General features: G+C 41.7%; 1 protein-coding gene across 2 annotated transcripts; it reads left to right on the top strand.

Moving 5' to 3' along the window:
• Nucleotides 1-2,420: 2,420 nt before the first annotated feature.
• Nucleotides 2,421-16,995, top strand: LOC128831334 (serpin B10-like). Of its 2 annotated transcripts, none has more exons than XM_054017644.1 (8): nt 2,421-2,504; nt 3,382-3,558; nt 5,050-5,094; nt 6,475-6,612; nt 7,784-7,901; nt 8,499-8,641; nt 11,464-11,631; nt 12,936-16,995. In XM_054017644.1, exons 2-8 carry the CDS (start codon nt 3,391-3,393, stop codon nt 13,338-13,340), a joined length of 1,185 nt encoding a protein of 394 aa, XP_053873619.1. In that variant the 5' UTR covers nt 2,421-2,504; nt 3,382-3,390; the 3' UTR covers nt 13,341-16,995. The 2 variants fall into 2 exon arrangements, with proteins under 2 accessions (XP_053873619.1, XP_053873618.1); XM_054017643.1 differs by having other exon boundaries at nt 5,050-5,136.
• Nucleotides 16,996-17,113: the final 118 nt, after the last annotated feature.

The following is a 17,113-nucleotide window of genomic DNA, read 5'->3' as shown; positions in this document are numbered from 1 at the left end:
CAACGCCCTGCCCCAGCCCTGATCCCCCTCCCACCCTCCAAACCCCTCGATCCCAGCCTGGAGCACGCTCCTTCACTCCAAACCTCTCATCCCCAACCCTACCCCAGAGCCTGCACCCCCAGCCGGACCCCTCAGCCCCTGCCACACACCCTACTCCCCCTGCCCAGCCTGGAGCCCCATCCTGCACCCTGAACTCATTTCTGGCCCACCCCAGAGCCCGCATCCCCAACCAGAACCCTCACCTTCTCCCACACCCCAACCCCGCCATACAATTTCTATTCCCAGATTTGGCCCTTGGGCCAAAAATTTTGCCCTCACCTGTACTAGGGACTAGTTTTCCACTGCCTTCTTCTAGTTTTATGATGGAGTAACCTCACTGAAATCGATGGAGTCACACTGGTGTAAACTAGGGCAATGGAGAATCAGGCCCTAAATATTTATCTGTAACTATCATGCAGTATGTTTATGCAGAACCCATATCTTCACACATTTTGGTGTTGGAGCCAGGGCTGGCTCCAGCTTTTTTGCTGCCCAAAGCGGCGAAGCAATAAATAAATAAATGAATAAATAAATCGAGCCGCGGCAGCTCTACCGCGCCGCTTCATTCTTTGGCGGCAATTCGGCAGCCTGTCCTTCCCTCTGAGAGGTACTGAGGGACTCACCACCGAATTGCCACCGAAGACCCGGACGTGCCACCCCTTTTCATTGGCCGCCCCAAGCACCTGCTTGGTTCGCTGGTGCCTGGAGCCGGCCCTGGTTGGAGCTCTTTGTTCAAATTCAGCAATCAGTTACAGTAGAATAAAATATTAGAAGCACAGAGTTTTTTGAGTAATTTCCTACCTTTTCTGGGACTGCTCCTAACTCTTTGAATTTAGGGCAGAGATTAAATAAGCTGGGTAAACTAGTGAACCTCCAGCTCTATTGAAAATATTCCAACCTGCCTGCAAGCACTTTGGAAGTCCACGTTGCTAGGATGCAGCACACACCTTTCTTTTTGGTGCTGCTTCCTGAATAGGAAAAGAACAAACATGAAATAAGATTACATAAAGTTTTATTTATTTTATTATACTCACTATGACTGCATGAACACATTCCATCTAAATACTGTCCTGTTGAAGATAACAAGATAAAGCTGTGTGCTAAAACCCCAAAGAAGTCCCTATTATGGTATATGTCTACACAGACACACTTTATAGAAAAGCGTTCCTTCATACAGCTTAGATTTTCAAAAACAAGGCAAGATGAGGGTACATGTGCATTTCAGAATATCTTTTCTACTATCTTGGAGAGAGGAAACTCTTGGCTGCACATGAGCTATTAATTTTCATGCTGGGTCTCAACATGAAACAAACAAACAAAAAAGCCTTTGAAGTTTTTAAGAAAATGTTTCAACATTTTAGCATCCACTGCACTGAGCGTGGATCAGTTTGTGCATCCAGAGATGTTCTTTAGTCCAGCCTTTAAATTAAAAAGGGATACTAGCCCTCATCCTTCAGTACACACAGCACCCACAACTGCCTTGAATTAGAGAGAAACTTCCAACATGGGAATATCTTAGCGCTCATTCCATGCATTCTTTGACAAGCCCATTTTCAGAGTCTTACAACCTCCACTTAAACATCTGGTATTGGTCACTGTTGGAGGTCGAATACCAGGCCAGTTAGACTGTTACTCTGATTTGGTGGTGGCATGGCGGTATCTATATTCCTAATGGTTTTAAATGAGGATGGTGGAGTCACAAAGTCTAATTGACCCCTGCATTTCTCCAGTTTTACACTGATATGCCTCAATTGAAATCTATAGAGTTACACTGGTTTAAAACTGAAATAATGCAGTGGAGAATCAGGCCACACAGAACACCCAACCAGCACAAAGACAGACATTTGTGTTGTTTGGTGTAAGTTAAACGCTAACTGCACTTATTTTAAACAAAAGTCTCACCACTACCAAAAAGAGAGTCACAACGGACAACATCACCAGACATTCTTACATTAGGCCACTCTGTGGTATTTTTGCTTATCCTATGCCTAAAATAGCACCTCTTATAAGATCATTGTATTCATCTTCTAAATCTCTAAGATTGCTGTTTAAAACACATACAATGGATCAATAATCAGGTCAAACTTTACAAAAAAAATTTCTGAAAAGTGGTGAGGAGTAAGAGTAGGTTTAGGTGGGGAAACATATTGGGGACTAGGAATGGAGAATGTAGGCTAGAAGGAGAGTGAGCTGCAATCTCATTTTATTTCTAAACATATTTATTGCCAAACCAATATAGTGTATGTCAACAATCGGGGCAAACTTTACAACAGAAAGTTCTGGAAACTGGTGGGGAGGAGGGGTAAACGTAGGTGGCGAAATACATAGGGCAGTAAGAGTGGAGGATATAGGCCAGAAGGAAGCACAACTGTTTTATATTTCTAAATGTGTTTATTGCCTAACAAACAGACCCCAAAACGCAGCCGACAACACAAGTAATTCCTTCTCTCTCACAGGAATCTGAGGTAATGTAAATATTCGTATAGACATAATTAACTTTCTTTGAAACTTCTTTTTAACTACTTAAACCATGCCAGGGCAGATTAAATGATAAATTAAATGTTATGCAGTAAAACAGGGATTGCACATTTTCATTGTAAGTTTAATTTAGATTTCAATTCTTAGAAAACAGAGTGCAAGTATTATATACTTACAGAGTTTAAGAAAAGATACTGATATGGAGCAAAGGAATCAAAGAAAGAATTTTCTTGAGTAGATGACAAACCTGTTCCTTAAAATCTTAGATTAGATAAGTAAGGATAAATCTATTCAGGTGGTAGTTCTTGCTGTGAGATGGTACAACACAGCAAATTAATGAGTCAAGCACTAAATTGTTGTTCCCCTGAGGAGGAAGAAAAATATTTTTATTCTGTCATCCTCTTGTTAGTCTTCTCATAACAAAAGAATCCATGACTTAGAATGTGTTTGGATGCTCCATAATGCTTTGTTGACAGCCATGGAACCCCAAAAGGGCAAAGACTGAGGCCCAGATTATCAAAGGTATTTAGGCACCTAAAGATGCAGAAAGGTGCCTACTGGTATTTTCAAAAGCATCAAAGCAGGTTAGGTGCCTAAGTCATATTGAAATCTTTATATAAAGTAAAGGGTGTGCATGATATGATTTGTGTGTTGTACAAGTACCTAGGGATCGATTTACAGCAGAAACTATAGGGCAGATAGTCTAAGGGAGTCTGGACTCATTGTCACTTCGATACATTTTCCAGTTTCTGAGGAAAGTTAGTTTATGATACAGAGAAAACAACACAAGCTGGAGACCAAAGGAAAAATCTTGACTCCAGTAAAGTCAAACTGTTATACTCTGTCTTCATATATTTATCTTAGGTTTCAGCAATGGACTCTCTCTCAGCATCAAACGGTAGCTTTACTCTTGACCTTTTCAAAAAGCTGAATGAATCTTTTAAAGGCAAAAACATTTTCTTTTCCCCTTGGAGTATTTCATCTGCTCTGGCCATGACTTATGTGGGGGCAAAAGGTAACACTGCAACGCAGATGGCTGAGGTAGGTTGTGAAATTTGACTATGTACTGTATATATCTCGAGATGACAAATGGTTCCTACACACGCTACAACAACCTGATACTACAGTATTAAACACAATGTCTTTGAAGGAATGGTGAATGGAAATGCTGGGTAGACTATAGGGAATAACAAATTCACTGCAATTTTAACTAATTTCAGAATTTCCCAGTAACTCTCTGAACTCTACACTGTTCAGGTACTCTGGGCCAGATCCAGTGTTCTGTTCAAAGGGAAAGCTAAAATTGAAGGTCAAGTTCTAAACTACTGGGGCAACTCCCTGTAAAGAGGAGTTCCAGGTGGCAGCTCCTGGCCCTATTGGCTTGGGGGCTTTCCTGAGGTGAAAGGGGGCTTGGTCGGAGCACACTGATCCTGGGCAGCTGAGTGGCTCCTAGTAACTTCTCCATGTTTCCTTAACTTCCCTAGGCAGAGATCTCCTTTATTTACCTCAGTTTTCCAGAATTCTCTTTGGATTGAGGTTCTCTGAATCCAACAGGTAACCCACTGAGAGGGAAAAGTCCCCTACTCACACTGAGGAGCTCATCATTTCTCAACACCTTTACTAGCCCCTGCATCTCACTTGCTCCTATACTTCCCAGAGTGGTGCTGCTGGTTTGCCAGATAGGAGCCGCCCCAATAGTTTAGAACCTGACCTTCCATTTTAGCTTTCCGTTAAAACTCAATTCAACATTATTGTAAACATTTTTCTAAGATGTGAATATCAGCGTTCTGTACATAAATAAATGCCAATACTGAAAACGTGGCTTGGTTCGCCCATAGCTCTTCCATGACAGTCGGCTTACGCGCACAATTGAAACCTTTTCAGTTTAGTCCTATTTCAGTCTATTTACATTTGCCTGAATTTTGCTAATAAAAATGATAAAGTTGCATAACCATTGTAATTTGCAGGGATCATACCTTGAATTGTGTTTTGTTGCTGCTACTACCTCTGCTTTGAGCATAAATATATCTGATCATTACTATTTGATGGCTCTGTGATTACACCTTCAAATGGCCATTCCGTGTACTCTGCAACTAAACTTCATTGTCTTTTTAATATAGCTTGTAAACCCTTGGGGGAAGCACTGAACCTTTTTATATTGTACAGCATCTAGCACATCAATGATGCCCAATAATAAACAGAGTACAATAATAAATGGCTGAAACCATCATGAATTTCACATGGTCGGACTATATGTCAGAGTTAAGTTCCACCTGATTCATAATGATGATCTGTTATTAAGCCAGCAATGTGACTGTGTGGTTATGAACTGGGTCTCAGTAACATTCAAATCATCATTGAAAATCATATATATGGTGTCCTTAGCATGCTAAGTAGCAACCATCTTTGCTGACTAATTATAATAAATTGGAGGTTTTGACAATTAGGTCACTAGTAATTAATTTGTGTGTACATTTGTCTTAGATAGCGGTCTTCAAATATATTTACTATTTTTACAAACTCGGCTTGCAGGTGCTTCATTTTAAGAAAACTACAGGAACCGGAGGCTGTTTGCAGGTGACAAGAACTTCTCGTGGGAGGCCAAAGAAAAGGAAGATGGTATTCTTTAGAACAAAAATAAATCCGCTGTCTTTCTGGGAATAGGAAAGTTCAACAGCGGCACTAGTTTGGATCAGGCTATTGGTTGTTTTCAGCCTACATCTATATTGCTCCCCTCACCCTGAAAAATTGTAGTTAATAAACAATTAAGATTGCTTAAGTGCAAAACCCACTCACTCAAACCTTCAAAGGCAGGAAAGGCATCTTGATTCACACTCCTGAACAGCAAGGTAATACGCCACTGACTCTGCACCTCCCCAGGGAACTCCCTTCCACCTCACATATGTACAGATGGACCACACACACCCACACCAATGCAAAACCTGAACTCTGACTTCAGAGACTGGATAGCTACAGACATATCCTACAGGCAAATGTGCAATTGTGAAGGGTATGATGTGTCAATATAAAGAGGGAAAGCATGATGTGGAAGTTAAGATGGGAGTGGGGTATGTGACAATATATTGAGTCTAAGGAAGATTTGGAAAGTGTCTGTGGGAAGGTAGGAGAATGGCCAGGTGCATGTGGTGGTGGCGAGATGGGCGGGGGAAGAGACGGTACCCCTATTTCCCCAGCAGATGCATTCTGATGAATCTGCCTTGGTTCATTAGACTGGAGGGGGGAGCTGCCTGAAGCGTTCTGTTCTTCGGACAGCTCTAAGGACAAGCCCCTTTCCTCTCATCATTTTGGGAGTGGGTCAGGATAGGGGTGGATGTTCTTCCTGAAGAGGTCTCAAAAGCCTCTGTGCCAGCATTTTCTGCAGGTGAACCAGCTGTAGTTCTCAGCAGGGAATCCATGGCTTCTGAACTAAGGACAGTTTGTTAGACAAGGTCTTCTGCTTTTTAAGAGAAACAGAGGCCTCTATCTCTCACCTTCTAAGTCCCCTAACTTGCTCCTCTTTTATAATCCCTCAGTAATGGCACCCCGTTGCTGCTTCTAGTGCAGAGGGAAAGCTATCCCTCATCCCCAACAGAGGTGTGCTCCATCAGAGATGTGATTTCCACCAGAGTTGTATGACCCTGGGTTGAATATCACAGTCTCCATTGCGCAGGAGTGGAGCTCAAACTTTAAGTCCCACCTAAGCTGTAGCTCTAAGTACTCACCTGATAATGTTTGTAAAAGTCTTTGCAACAAGGGAGATACTGACCTGCTCACTATCCAGTGGAAACAATCTGATTACAGACAATTCAGTCAAATGCAGAGTCAATAAACAGAAAAAACAGAGGAATCTGCCGCGCCCTACCCCCCAGTAATTTCTGTCGAGTGTAGTAATCTTAGGAGTTACAAAATTTTCATAAAGAAAATGTGATTTCCAAGTTCACTGTGTCTTTTTTAAAGGAATCTGAGGACTGCAAAGCTGAAGACATTCATTCTGAGTTCCAGGCATTAATCTCTTTAATCAACAAACCCCAAACTTCTTATTTGCTTAAAACTGCCAACAGACTGTATGAGGAACAGACCTTCCAATTCCATAGTGTAAGTTGAATACTTTTACAAAGCTGAAGAGAAAGTTTTGAAAGATATTTATGACACTCAATGATTCAAGTTATTAATAGAGCAGATTGAAAATTTTCCAAAGGAACAATTTGCCAATGGGAAATGCTGATGTGATAAAACTGAAATGTTTTGTGGGAACATATAGATTTTGTTTAAATTTCTGATGAAAAATTATCAAAACTCTTAATTTCAATAAAGTCAAAGTGCTTTGTTTTGACATTATCTGTTTAACTTTTATATTAGATAGTATACATTTATATTATTACTTATAGTTCATATTATATACAATTGAAACAAAGCACTTCAACCTTGTTAAAATGGAAAATTTTCATGCATTCTAAGGCCAGAAGGGACCACAGTCATCATTTAGTCTGACCTCCAGAGAACATCCCCAAAATAATTCCTAGATCAGATCTTTTAGAAAAACATCCAGTCCTGATTTTTAAATTGTTGGTGATGGAGAATCCACCATAAACCTTGGTAAATTGTTCCAGTGGTTAATTACTCTCACAGTAAAAAAAATGTACATCTTATTTCCAGTTTGAATCTGTCTAGCTTCAACTTCCAGCTACTAGATTGTGTTATACTTTTCTCTGCTAGTCTGAAGAGCTCACTGTTATTTGTTTATTCCCTATGTAGGTACTTACAGAATGTAATCAAGTTATCTCTTAACCTTCTCTTTGTTAAGATAAGTAGATTGAGCTCCTTGAGTCTACAACTACATTTTCTGTTCCTTTAACCCTTCTCATGACTCTTCTTTGAATCCTCTCCAGTTTATCAACATCCTTCTTGAATTGTGGGCTCCAGAACTAGACACATAGTGCTCAGTTATCCTTATGATTAGATCATTTTGATATTTCCTAAAATAATGTTTTCAGAATTATCATTTCACAGAAAATGTCAAAATTTTAACTTTTTGTTCTGATTTGGGATGAAAGGGAATTTCCAGTGGAATTGAAATAGAGATTTAATCAGCTCTAATTATTAAAGATACTTGTACCATAGATCTTACTTTTAAATTTTATCTAGCTTAAGTTGAATTGTACTCTCTTTAGTATTGTAGTAGTTATGTTGTACAGCAATCTGAATGTTTTTAAGTGATGCCATTTTGAATTTATTTTAATAGCAAATTTTCTCTCCTACCTTTCAGGGATACGTAGAATTCGTTAAAAACTATTACCATGCAGAGCCCCAAGCAGTTAACTTTAAAAAAGCTGCAGAACAAGTCAGAAAAGAAATCAATTCCTGGGTTGAAAGCCAAACTGAGGGTAAGCTAAGAACAAACAATCCGAGCTTTGCTCTTCTCCCACTATAGTTGCCAATTCCTTTTGGGTAGGTGGCTGCATTTTTACATGTGTTCCTCCTGTAGTCAGGCACTAGTGGAGCTAATGTGGAAATTGAGGATGGAGAGGTGGACAGTTGAACAGCTTCAAGTGTCTGATTCAGAATATTTTGAATTCAATGGAAAGACTCCCATTGATTTCCCAAGGACTTCAAAGAAAGAAGGGAGCAGCCTTTAGAACCTGATTTCCTAATTCTAAAGAATCAATAGCTCCTGCAAGGCCTCTGGTCTCATGGGCCACTGTCACTGCTGGAACTATAGGAGCAGGATTTATGACTCCCTTTTTCATGAGCCTGATTCTTCACAGCCTAGCCCCTTGTGTTGTTATTTACTCCTGTGCAAAAGGAGGATGAAATGGGTATAAAATGCTACCATTCTGATTTGGCAGAATTTAGAAACTCACTCAGAGATCAGGAGTTCTGAGGCACATACATTCTCAATGGATAATTAAAGAGAAAGCAAAATTAGAAATAGCCACTTACTGTACTGCACTGGAATAAAAACATCATTCTTCTCCTGAAAGGGAAAATCCAGAACCTGCTGCCTAGAGGTTCTGTTGATCCCAACACCGCACTGGTCCTGGTTAATGCCATTTACTTCAAAGGAAAATGGGAAAAGAGATTTCTGAATGAAAACACATCTGAGAATCTCTTCAGATTGAGCAAGGTATGTTTCACTAATGTTCATGCTGTTGAACAGTAAGAAACCTCCATATAGCATGAAAATCTTTCACCCACAATTCATATTCCATCATAAAACTATTGGTAGCTCGACACATGGCCTAACGTAAATACCTGTGACAATTTTAATATTTAGTTAGTAAAACTACTACATAGTTTAAGCAAAGATTTGAAAAATGGGTTTTAGCTTCAAGAGGAGACTGATGGGCCCTATGTTATTAGAAACATTAGTGAATACCCTAATATATGCCAAGTCCAGCAAATTTTTACTTTAGCAATGCTCAAAACCAGGTTCATTATGAAAAATGCCAAAAGACACGTCACTAAGTCGGTTCTAGCTATAAGAAATCACAGATTATTATGTGGTAACACTCCTACTGACAGATGCAAGTCTATAATTCACGGATTTGGAAATGAATAAATGTGAATACCCTGTTAATGTGAAGGCTGTGCAGCTCTATAGACCAGTAGGTCTCAAACTTTTTTTTACTGGTGACCCCTTTCACATTGCAAGCCTCTGAATGCGACCCCCCCTAATAAAGCGGAGGCAAGTGGGATTTGGGGTGGAGGTTGACTGCTCATGACCCCCCGATGGGTCCTGCAGAGGGGCTGGCCAGGGCTCAACCCTCTCCGGGGTGGCAGGGAGCCACACCAGCTCACTACACACAGCTGAGGTTTGGGGAATTAGTCCGGCCGCGGGAGTCTTTCCTGGCGGCCCCTGCGGAGGCAGAAATAAGTACAGTTATGCCAGGGCCCTAGGTCAGGGTGGGGCAACAATGACTCAGGCCCTCAGGCAGGGGCTGAGCAATAATGCTATAGCAGTACCAACATAAACAGTAGCAAGCCCAGGCGCTAGGTCAGGGCGGGGCAATGAGTCAGGAGCTCAGGCCCTCCGGCAGGGCTGAGCAACAGTAGGCCCAAGCCTCCAAAAGGCCTGGGAGAGGGGGAGACTGCCACCCACGGGTTGGGTGGCAGGGGGGACGCAGGCCCTTCCACTGCGCTGCGCCCCAGCCCGGGGCCCTAGCAGCGGCAGAAGACCTGCTGCGGTGTCCGTGGGGATCCTGGCCGCAACACACTGACATGGGCTCTGGCAGTGCTGCAGCCAGACTAGGGTTGGCTGCCCCCGGGCTACTTTCTGACTCCCCCTCTTGTGGTACCTCAGTCACGGCAGTGTCCTCCGGGGGGGTCCAGCACCATGGGTTCCTTGATGTAGTGGGCGAGCAGCAGGCCCGGCAGCTCCTCTGGGTAGCGAGCACAGGGCAGATCCGGCAACTCCTCCTGGTCACGCGTGCAGGGCAGGTCCGGCAAGTCCTGGCGGGCACCTTGGGCCACGAGGGTTTCCCAGTCGCGGGCTAGGCTAGAGGCATCTGGCCTCCCCGGCAGCTAGCCTTTAGTGAGCTCTGAGGGCAAGCGTTTATACTTCCGGGTCGCCGCCTGACCCTCTGAGGGGCGGGCTCAGAGCACCCTAGCTCCGCCCACCCCGGACTCCAGATGGGCTCGTCCTTCTCCGGGCAGGTGGGGAACCACACGGCCTCACTACAGGTCCCAACCCCCAGTTTGAGAACCCCTGCTATAGACTATAGTAACATTTTCAAAGGCACCTAAGGGATTTAGGAGCCTAAATCCCATTTGTCAATTGATTTAGGAGCCTAGCACTCATTTAAAGTCATTGTGACTTAGATTAAGGCTATAAAGCACCGTTGTGATAGTCTAATCTGACCTCTTGCCTAACACAAGCCACAGGACTTCTCTGTACTAAATTCCTGCTTCAAGTCCAATAACTGTGCTTGAACTACTGCATATCTTTTAGAAAAATAGCCAATCTTGATTTTTTAAATTTCCAGTGATGGACAATCCAGCACAACCCTGGGAAGTTGTTCCCATGGTTAATTACTCTCGCTGTTAAATATTTGTGCCTTAATTTCTAGTCTGAATTTGTTTAGCTTCAACTTCCAGCCATTGGTTCTTGTTCTACCTTTATCTGCTAGATTGAAGAGCCCTATATTATCAGTTTCTGTTCCCTATGTAGGTACCAATAGTCTATGGAACTCAGGAGTTGCAAACACATAGGAAGTGAAGTTGTAAAGGACTTTATGAAACCCCTGCAAACCAAAATTACCTCTCATGCAGCTAAATATAGCACACACACACATCCTTTGCACAGCACTGCTCCATAACTGAAACTAAGTGACCTTTCTGAATCCATGAAACTTTACAAACACTGAGTTTTTGTATTTATTATCCATGAGGCATCATTAATATGTACAGAATCCACTCTACAGCTGCTACTGCTAAGCCACCAGAGAGTCAGCCAAAGGCAGCATTGTTCTGTTTTGCCATGGTGGTGAAGATACCAAAGCAGCCCCTGCATGCAGTGACCTTTCTCCTTGTACTTAGAGGTTCCCCAGAATTTTCAGTGTTGGGAGCTGTGCCCCTCCCTCCACTCTGTCTCCTCAAAGGTCTTCCCTGTAATAGGAACAAATGTCAGGAAACTCAATGAGGTGATCCTTGCAGAATTTTCTGGCTCCTCTGTCCCACCTTCTGTGAGTTATTATGCATGTACTGGGGAACAGTGGAAGATGAGTCCAGGTCATGGAAAACAATGCTTTGAGACAAACAGCAGGACAATTAATATTGTCTCATGAAAGGAACCCTGTTAAACCATGCAATCAACTTTGGTTCATAAAACTGTATTCAAACTTTTATTCTTATTTCATCTGAAGCAAGTCATACATATTTACTGATAACCCATATGTTTCAAAGAAAGAAGTAATATTTATTTTCTTATGGAGATATATAATTTCACAGACCAAGACTAAACCGGTGCAGATGATGTTTCTAAAAGATACATTTCCAATATGCTACTTGGAAACAATGAAGGTCAAAATTGCTGAGCTTCCATACGTTAATAATGACCTTAGCATGCTCATCCTATTACCAGATGACATTGAGGATAAATCTACTGGTCTGGAACAGGTAAAACCATTATACCATATTGCTGTTCCACGAAAGTGGAATTTAATGTTTCTTCAGTGTGAGACAGCTACGGGATAATGTTCAGAATGAGTTTAGCAACATCCTGTACATTAATGTATATGGCTGTAGACAAATGTATGGCATACAAGTGCCTTTTTGTGATCAGGATAAGAACTGGGAAATGAAACTTAGCAGTTCTGACGACGACACCACCTAAGGTACAATGTTAAGGGGTATCATTGGCATGATGTATTATTATCTAGATGAAGCCCAAAAGAGAACAAGGAATTTTCCAGAACAAATAAACCAGGTCTGTGTGTTTTAGAATAGCTAACAGCCTAGTTTCAGATACGATGCAATGAGAGAGTAACAAACCATAAGGAAGTAGGGTGAGGAAGTAGGCGGCTTGTAGCAGGGGGATAATTGGTTTCGACATGTGCAAGTCTTGTGGATTCCATAAAGTCATACATGTATTTAGGGAATACTTGATTCTCTAGTATGATATGCAGGATTTTCAGCATTCTGTTGGGATAGCTGCATTGAGTGGGAAGTATAGTACTTGCTATACATTATGTGGTGATTCCCCTAAACAAGAATTCCAAACTGGTTGTTGAAGCCAGTTCTTTTGTCCTGTTTCTGTTGCCTACAAAGTGGACCACAATCTGACTCTCTGGCCCCTTGCAATTAATGCTCTTCCAAGAGCTGTACTCCCTTTCCCCCTGTTTTCTGGGCTCTCTTTATCTAGTGAAATAAGTAATTAGTAACCCACCTTGCAAGGGACTAAGATCCTCACAGTAGGTGCTGAGTGCCTCAACTCAATGGGAACCAAGAGTGCTCAACAACATAAAAAATAAGATGCCCCGTTTGCAAGCACATCAGGGCAAGGACCATATCCTCTTATTTGTCTGCAAGACCCCATGCACACCAATCATATATAGTTGTGATGGGACAAGTCTTCCTTGCATGCACATGTAGATGTTCTATTAACATTAACAGGAGCTCTATTTGTGCATAAGAGGGGAACATTCCCATGTATGTTGAAATAGAAAAAACAAGGAACTCCTCTATTGACCCAATCCTGCATTCAAGGTCACCTCCCATTTAGATAAATGGGAGCATACATCACTTAGAACCTTGCAGGATCAAACCCTATTTGCATGTAGCACATCCTATAATGATGGCAATAGCCGGGGTGGTAGCAAAGTATGTGTTTCGTGCCTTTATGATGAGTTTTTTTCATTTACTCATGATTTCATTTTTGCTTTTTAATTGTCTAATTCCCTTTCTTTCTTAACTCACTACAGCTAGAGAGGGAATTGACCTATGAGAAGTTATCGAAGTGGACCAGCCCAGAAATGATGAAGACAACTGAAGTGGAGTTGTTTCTGCCCAGGATCAAGCTGGAAGAGAGCTATAACCTCAAGTCCACTTTGAGCAATATGGGGATGAAAGATGCCTTCAGTCAGAGCCAAGCTGACTTCAAAGGGATGTCTGAGCATAATGATCTGTTTTTGTCACAAGTTTTTCACAAATCCTTTGTTGAGGTCAATGAAGAGGGCACTGAGGCTGCAGCTGCCAGTGCAGTCGTTGTAGTAGTGAGATCATCTTTAAATCACGTAAGATTTAAGGCAGATCACTCTTTCCTCTTCTTTATCAGACACAATAAAACCAACAGCATCCTCTTCTTTGGCAGATTCTGCTCCCCCTAGAATGTATTACTCTCTGCTACCAAATAACATCATTTGCTCACCGTGCAACTAGGAAATACAAATTGAAACCTGAAATTCAAAGCTTAGGTCTAGTTCTTGCTTTTAGTTAGAGCCCTGAGCATAAGCTGCCTCCGTCAGGAGTAGCCTCAGAAGTAATTGTGCCTCAGAGACACACACTGAGGCACATTTTCTCCTGTGCTCCTCTGCTGTACTGAGCAGACAGTAATCTACTGCAGCCCCTTACAGAGTGCAGCATACTATCCACTGCACTGAGACTGCTCTCCTGGCTAGTGTTATGGGGGCCAGAGTCATGGCTCTGTAGCCTCTGTCCCTCCCCACTCATTTGTTCACAGGACAGGAGAATACATCTCAGCGTTCATGCCATGACCGCATCACCATACCTGCAGACAAGATGGGGGCAGGTCTAAAGCAGTCATGCAGAATGATTTGGGGGAGGAGGAGCTCTTAATCTCTGCTACTGTCGCCCATGGACACATTAGACCCAGTCACAGTCAAGTGCTTAATAATTAAGTCTCTTCTTCGCACGTATTGCAGGTCTGTATACAAAGGGTAACAGAAAACACATTAAAGTTCTGTTTGCAAATCCCAGGCATAACAATGCCAGTTAATGATAGCGATTCAGCATTAACTCTGAATTTCATAATATTTGCCTTGAGTTTATTTATGAAGTTTTTCCCACCCAAAATATATTTTCTTTTGTTCTTTAAGAGTGTTAAAATAGAAATTTAACCTCATCACATACTGACCACAACATTCTATTTGGAACTATGCCATTCTGTCTAAATGACAGATGCTCGATCATTTAGAAGTCAGTCTGCTGGACATACATTGTACATTCATAAGTGCTAAAAGAGTTCTTCAATCAGTAACAACACTGCTCATAGAAGCATAGGAAAATCAACATTAGGCCAAATCCTCCACCCATTGATTTCATTAGGAGTGTGATTTGGCTGACTAAAGTGTTATCACATAGACCGTAACGAGTTTGTTAGAGATTTTATTGTCTGACGTGTAATAAACTTGGAAGTGTACAAACACATTACATATCTTTAGTTTAAATTTTCACTTTGAAAATTAACATTTTGGAAATTATTGTAATTTCATAAAATCTAAGGCAAAAGCATGTGAAATTCAGTGCTCCCTAGAGGCTCTTTAAACTAAACATTTATATTTACTAAGACCATCCTTTACCTCCCTAAGGGCCCAATTCAGTTTTTACTGATGTTAGAGGAAGGACTCTGGATGAGGCACTAAACATTCTGCCAATGCTCTCTGACAATGTTGGCACAGAGTCAGTGAACTGGCCTAGCCTCCCCAGCCAGTGAACTTGTCATCTTTGTCCATTTCATGACCTGCTGCTGTTTCTAGAGGGCTATGCAGGTGTGTCATGTTGCTCATACTAATGTTTGTTCCCGTGCCTGACTTTTTTAAAATATTTGTAAATTAGATTGTCTAACAATTCTGATGGGCACAACTGATATGAAAACTTTCACCAGCATGCCTCCTGTCTGTCTATATGTCCATGAGCATTATAATCTAAAACCTGCAGCATTCAAACAACAGTCATGTGTTGTTAATGTAATTACTGGTTGTAATTTGCACCCATTCCTAGATACCTGTATCACTAATAAAGTAGAAAAAATAGACTTTCATTTCAAGAATGCAGTTTAGCAAAGATATTCCTGTTATTTACCCAAATTCCAATGTGCTTTTAGCTGATATTTTACTCCATAACTCTAGTATGTGACTTGCACTTAAAGCAATAAAAAAACACAGTGATTATGTTTCTATAATTCAAATTGGTGATTTAGTTGATTATAGATAGTGGGGGGTTTGCAGAGCAGGGGAGTTGTCAATACTGTTTTGTTATGCTATGATAGTCTAAGCACTCTTAATATTTACAGTATGTTTTCATTGTTACCATTCCAAAATGATCGTCATTTAACTAGGGTTGATTATGCCCAGTGCTTAATTTGTAATGAAAGAGGTGCCAGGGCTCAACAATTTTTTTTTTTTTTACATACATAACAGATTCAGCAAGCCCAGAGGTGCCGGAGCTGTGAACTGCCAAGCCTAGAGGTGCCGGGGCTCAGCCCTGGAAAAATCTGGCACAAATTAAGCACTGATTACGCTCAGCTGAGATTTTTAAAAATACCATTTTCTTTGTCTGCATTAGGCTGCAAAATGGTGTTTAAAATCATGTTATTTAAAATGTTAGCTAATACATTTGGTAAACACATCTCCTTTTCCGAGTCTAGACAAGGCCTTAGTAACTTGCTTCTATGAATCTGCCGGGAGCAGCATGTATGAAATTTAACCCTAACAGAACAACTCAAACCAGCAAAGAAGGCAGTGTGTGCAAACTTCACTGAACATAACTAGCTCACTAATACAAAGAAAAAAAGTAAGTATTTCTCTATATGAACCCAAATACATATATATATAAATACAGATTCAGACAACAAACCAAATTCATGGCATGTACACTGAAGCCAGTGAATTTGAATTCTATTACTGCAGGCCTTAGTTTGGCCCAGATTAGATGCTGAAATTTGTTTGTTTTGTGACAACTGCTTGTGACACCACTGGACCCGAGTTTTATTTGTTCAGCTGCTTAACAAATCTGTTTTCACAGTACACCTGTACTAGAGACACAGATGCTGACCAGAACTATTTGTCTAAGCCAGCAGGGAGTATGCTACCTGAAAGAAATACTGTAAAACTGATTATACCAAAACAAAAATTAATAAATCTTACTTTTCTAGACGAGTGTACACATCCACATAAAATATCACAATGAACCAGTTGTGCTCCTCCCTTGCAAGTGAAAAATACTCTCTATGTACAAGTATCGGGGGTAGCCGTGTTAGTCTGTATCCACAAAAACAAGGCGTCCCGTGGCACCTTAAAGAGTAACAGATTTATTTGGGCATAAGCTTTCGTGGGTAAAAAATCTCAGCTGAAGAAGTGAAGTTTTAGAAGTGAGGTATTTTACCCACGAAAGCTTATGCCCAAATAAATCTGTTAGTCTTTAAGATGCCACCAGACGCCTTGTGGTTCTCTATGTACAGTTTACACAATATACATTTGCAGCCAAACCCACCTGACTACATTCCCCTTTCCGCTCCTGTCTATACAAACGAAAATAGATTTTCTTTTCCACGCGCATCACTGTCCTTCGGTTTTAAGGCGTAATTAATTATTATCATTATTATTATGCATTAGATCTTTTGTTCTGGTAGGGAAAAAAAGTGACGGGGGGGGTCACCGAATTTACAGCACAGCCTAGAGGTCCCTATCAAGCCCCTCTCCCCGCCTGAATCGTTCCAGCACGTCTCTCCTCCATCCAGATCTCTGTTCACCCCTCTCCTCCGGCAGCGCTAGTGGGGGCTTGGAAATTGGGGCCACGTTTAAACTTATTAGGCAAAAGGCAGAGAAAGGGCACCAAGGTTCTCTCAGCACGAGCAATGAGCGTGTGCACACGCTCGGTAGTAGGGCAGCCTCGGGCAACGCGATTGCAAGCTTTTCGTGGGCTTTAGCCCACGAAAGCTTATGCTCTAATAAATTTGTTAGTCTCTAAGGTGCCACAAGTACTCCTGTTCTTTTTGCGATTGCAAGTAACTCTGCCGGATAAACATCGGTCCTGCAAGCCTCGCCCTCCGCAGCTGGTGCAGGAAATGAGGGACGGGCGGGGGCTGAGGGATGAAACGCCCCGTGGTGGCTCCCGGCGCTTCCGGGCTCTAGGGGGGCGG

This window comes from Malaclemys terrapin, chromosome 2 (assembly GCF_027887155.1).
Source record: "Malaclemys terrapin pileata isolate rMalTer1 chromosome 2, rMalTer1.hap1, whole genome shotgun sequence".
Lineage (NCBI taxonomy): Eukaryota > Metazoa > Chordata > Testudines > Emydidae > Malaclemys > Malaclemys terrapin.
The sequence above is the reverse complement of the archived record's forward strand: the minus strand, read 5'-3'. Positions and strand labels throughout refer to the sequence as shown.

Coding starts and splice junctions, on each gene's coding strand:
- LOC128831334 (XM_054017643.1), top strand. CDS start 3,391: ATGGACTCTCTCTCAGCATCAAACGGTAGCTTTACTCTTGACCTTTTC. Junction 5,137..6,474: donor GGCCAAAGAAAAGGAAGATG/GTATTCTTTAGA, acceptor TCTTTTTTAAAG/GAATCTGAGGACTGCAAAGC. Junction 6,613..7,783: donor AGACCTTCCAATTCCATAGT/GTAAGTTGAATA, acceptor CCTACCTTTCAG/GGATACGTAGAATTCGTTAA.